The sequence below is a fragment of the Nymphaea colorata genome, chromosome 9 (genome assembly GCF_008831285.2).
Source record: "Nymphaea colorata isolate Beijing-Zhang1983 chromosome 9, ASM883128v2, whole genome shotgun sequence".
Lineage (NCBI taxonomy): Eukaryota > Viridiplantae > Streptophyta > Magnoliopsida > Nymphaeales > Nymphaeaceae > Nymphaea > Nymphaea colorata.
In genome coordinates, this window is record NC_045146.1 from 5,679,759 (window position 1) to 5,684,282 (window position 4,524).

A 4,524-nucleotide genomic window follows, 5' to 3' on the forward strand; every position below is an offset into this window, starting at 1 on the left:
TCTAGCCTACTTTTGGATTGAAGGAAGGAAAATGATAATTAAAAAAAAAAAGAGGAAAACAAAAGAAAGAGAGAGAAAGAAAGAAAGAAAGAAAAAATTGTTATAAGAACTTTTTCGTAAATGAAGTGGAAGAAATAGTTACATATAATGTTTGTACGGAAAATAAAAAAAATTAAGTTTATCTAACTATCATTTTCCCCTCTTTTCCTCCACCCAAATGAGGAAAGCATTTTCTAAACCCTCTTTTCTCTCCACTTGATAGAAAAATTGGGGCACGGTTTCATCACAATGTTAAAAGTTTTCTGGGAACAACACCCAAAAACAATTCCCGATACAGTTGTTAGCCAAAAGACTCCTCACCCTTTCATTCAATGAGAAAACAGGGGAACAATAAGGGCTGTTTGGCAAAAGGAACAGATTGTTACTGTCAATCTATGATAAATGGAGTAGATTTATTGAACACTTGTTTATATTGTTATTGTTATATGAACCTGCCCCCTTTTTTGGGGCAGGCTCATGGAAATAGTAATAAGAGTGTTATTGTTGCCAAACACCCCCTAGATTACAATCACAAATAAGCAGACAAGAAATACACTAAAACCAAAGATCATCGTTGATATCAATCATCAAACAGATAGCCTCCTCCAACAAAAGGAATTTAGGTAACGTCAGTGAATATCATACTTATTGATATTTTAAACATCGGTCTATGTCAAACATCCTAGTCGGGTTGGTGGAGACACTCTCAGGCCAACTTGTAAGCATGATTTTAAGCATTTAAGAACATACAGAAAGCTTAGGGAATGACCACGTGTGCTTATTGATCTAAGAAAGATGCACGATACTTGTGTTCAGACAGCACAACAACCGACTATCATACAAAAAAGTCTAATTGAAAACAAAACAGCAAATTACAACTGCCGTAAGAAAGCAATTCCAGCATCGTTCTCATATTCTAAAAAAAAAAAAAAAGAACGGGCTATTTAATTGAGATTCAATGTGACGCTGGAGACTTAAAATAATCGTGTGATTTTACACTCTGAACGATCATTGTCACGTGGAAACCCCGCTTATATGTCTGCTAAACCACATGACTTTGAACTTAGAAAGCACCTATCCTCCTTACCCAGAACACAGATTAGAAGCAAATAAACCACCTCAAACCCCATAGCCAGCAGAAGGAAGAGAGAGAAAGAGAGAGTGAGATCCAAAGGAGTGTTGAAGAACACCATCGTATTATCTACAGACAGGTAATAAGCAAAGGTCTTACCTATATGTTGAGAGGAAAGGATCTTACAGAAACTTCACACGGTGTTGCACTCAAAGATGAAGCTATTATTGAGATATGTTAGTCAGAGAAAGGCCAACCACTGTAACTCCTTTGAGTATTTTCTTCACACGCAGCTGAGCTACTTCCTGCAGAACCACGGCTAGAATTTCCAGAGCGAAAGGGCCAGAGGAAAGAAAAAGGGTTACGCCTCCCTTGGTTATCAGAGTTCATGTTGCTTTCCCTCCAGCCCGGATCGCCAGCAGACAAATTCCTGAGGCTTCCACTTCTCTGACCAGTTGATGAAGGAGGATTTACATCCACTGGTGTCACTGTTCTTGAGCTGGAACTACTAGCACCCGGTGCAGGCAACTGGTAACGACAGACAGGGCAAGAGTTGTGTTGAACCAACCATGGCACGATGCATTCAGAATGATATATGTGCTTGCACGGCATCTCCCGGGCTTCTGTACTAATGTCAAATTTTTCTTTGCAGACAGGGCAGTGAGAATCCACACGCAGGTGCCTCTGGCCAATCTTGATGGTTGGCAAGGCTTCAATGGATGAGCGGGATGCTGGAGGAGGTCCCCTTCTGTCATTCATGGTTAACTGTTCAATCAATTCCTCAAGATCCTGATTCATAAAAAGTTCACCAGCATTGGCAGGAAGGCGCCTCAATCCTATCCCAGATCCCCCATCAAATATTATCTCCATTCCACCATTATTCAACATTCCAGAAGGCATTTGACCTCTGAAGATCACAAAAGGGCCCAAACCAAACCCGAGAGGTTGTTCACCTTGATACCTGCCCCTTGCATCTAGATCACGGTTTCTTCTTCCAGATCGTGGACCAAGGAAAGCAGACAAAGCTTCCATTATTCGGATACTAGGCTGTTCCTCATAATCAAAACCAAGAAAGTCAAAAGGGCCATTACCCTCCATGCCATCAAGCTCTTGTATGAAGCCACCACCACATCTAGAACAAATTGTGTCCCTTCCAGACACATTAACCAGGCAGTTGCACTGGTAACACCAATGGGTACTTCCATTTCTAGACATTGTATAAAGTTTAAATTCGAAAAAGTATGGCCTTTATCAAAATGAATGTTAACTACAAGATGGCAGCTGAAATCTAAATTCTGATGCCAAGTACTTTGCCTTGTTTTGCCTTTATTTGTTGTCTAGTCAAAGAAGAAAAAACAAAAGAAAAGCATTAATTAGTTCCAAAGTTGTTTGCTCCATAAAAATGTAATCGCACAATATCTAAAGCAAGCAGATTAGGAAAGGAAAAAACCCATGCAACAAAAGATTTCCAAAAAACAAAAACCCAGTTCACATCCCCATTTAAAAACCACTCAAGGAAAGTTCCACTAAATTATGAGCTGCTCCAAGCTAGGGAAAGTTCCCAAAGCTAAAACCAAAATCATATGCGCAAAGCAACAAAACCAGAGCGATGTTGGCCAAATGAGTTAATCTCTGTAAATCCTGACACACGAATGCTGACAGAAACACTGTTGGCCAAAAAAACCGTCATGAAAAACACAAGCACACTAAAATTCAGCGGAATCTGAGAAAAAAAGAAAAAGAACAAAAAGGACTCACTGAAAAGGACAATAGTTAACAGGATCACATAGCAAAAGGGAGAAAAGAACACCATAATACAGAATTGATGGGGCTAAATGAACTTACCATCCACTGAAACGGCCAGATCAGTAAGATATCAATAAAAACCGTACATGAGGTGTAGTATCAAAGAATTGGTCTCTCAAGCAAACGTCGAAAGACATACAACACCAAAATCACATAAAAAAATTGGCAGATAAAAATTATTTTTGACACTTTGGAAAGCAACAGTTGATTCTTTCCACCATAAAATCAAGGAAAATAGAATAAGATTAAGAATTAAAATAAGCAGATGAAACCCTAACTTGGGTCAGGAATAGTAGTCTAGAAAAGGATAAATTCAGCACTGTTTAACAAGAATCAGACCAAAAAAAAGAAAAAGCTAAGTATACAAACTCTACGATACAAAGTTTAACATGGGTCACCGTCCTGATTTAGTCCAGGAAAACAAGATCGGGCACGTACATCACACTTGTACACCAAAATTGACCAAGTAATCCTCGCCAGACACTAGCAGGACGACCTAATCGCGCAATGAAGTACCAATTCAAAAGCCAAAGATCCAAAACAGCAATACTGAAAGAAAAGACTCATAGAACGAGATAAAATTTGACAAAACAACCGAAATATCCTAAATTTACACACCTCAATGAGAAAAGGGAACAACTAAAGCAACATGCCTCGAGAAAAATAAATAAAAATATCACAATTATCCATCCAAAGTAAGGAGAAATGTGCAGAAGAGAACTCCTCACTAGACGAGAGTCAAACGAAATTATGAAGAAAATCCTCATCAGACAATCATAAACACTAATTTTCTGTTGAGGATCATCAGACAATCACAAGGATTCCAAAGAAATCCGTCAAAATAGCGAAAAAATCCGCCAGAAAGTATGAGATAAGCAAAGGAGCATTAGATGAAGAATAAAAAAAACAACAATACCTGGAAAAGAAACGCTAGATGGATCTACAGGAAAAAATCCCATGGCGAAGTAGAGAGAGAGAGAGAGAGAGAGAGAAGAGTAAAACTAAAAAATCGACGGCTCATCCGAAACCCTAAATACCAAAAATTTGCATAATTAAGGAAAAACAAAAAAAATGAACAAAGATAAAGGAAAGGTTTCATGCCGCACCCAAGATTTTGCTTGTAATACGGCTGGCTGCTCCGACCTTTTTCTTTTTCCATTTCTGTCCTTACGTTTTGAAATTTATGAGAAGCTGCACTTTATGGTTTTGAAAAACTTTTTTTCGTGCGGTTCACAGACAAGGAAAAGCGGTTTTTTTTTTCCTTTGCTTCTTTTTCGTACATGTTCATATTAAACATGCCTACTATGTTGTTGATAAACTCAAGCTTTCCTTATAGCTATTGACTTGTCCATTTGTACCTTAGGAATCTCAAGTTATTTGTAATAAATTTGTCAATAAAAGCTTATTTATTTTCGCTGAAAAGCAACACTATAATAGCGTTGAACTTATACAACAGAGGCAGGCATTTTCTTAAAGGCCATCAAAACAATATTAACTTAAGTTCCTAACTGTAGGTAAATGAATACTGTAAAAGTTGTAAATACTGGACATAAATTGAGTCCTACTTGGTCAAGAACCGTTCTTTTGTTGACTAAACTTGGAACAAT

The 4,524-nt window shown here is 38.0% G+C and overlaps 1 protein-coding gene across 1 annotated transcript; it reads right to left on the reverse strand.

Annotated features, from left to right (window-relative positions):
* Window positions 1-1,201: 1,201 nt before the first annotated feature.
* On the reverse strand, window positions 1,202-3,954 carry LOC116261481 (probable E3 ubiquitin-protein ligase RHC1A). The gene is made up of 2 exons (XM_031640255.2): window positions 3,834-3,954; window positions 1,202-2,448 (listed from the first exon to the last, which is right to left on the reverse strand). Exon 2 carries the CDS (start codon window positions 2,324-2,326, stop codon window positions 1,349-1,351), a length of 978 nt encoding a protein of 325 aa, XP_031496115.1. The 5' UTR covers window positions 2,327-2,448; window positions 3,834-3,954; the 3' UTR covers window positions 1,202-1,348.
* Window positions 3,955-4,524: the final 570 nt, after the last annotated feature.

Coding starts and splice junctions, on each gene's coding strand:
- LOC116261481 (XM_031640255.2), bottom strand. CDS start 2,326: ATGTCTAGAAATGGAAGTACCCATTGGTGTTACCAGTGCAACTGCCTG.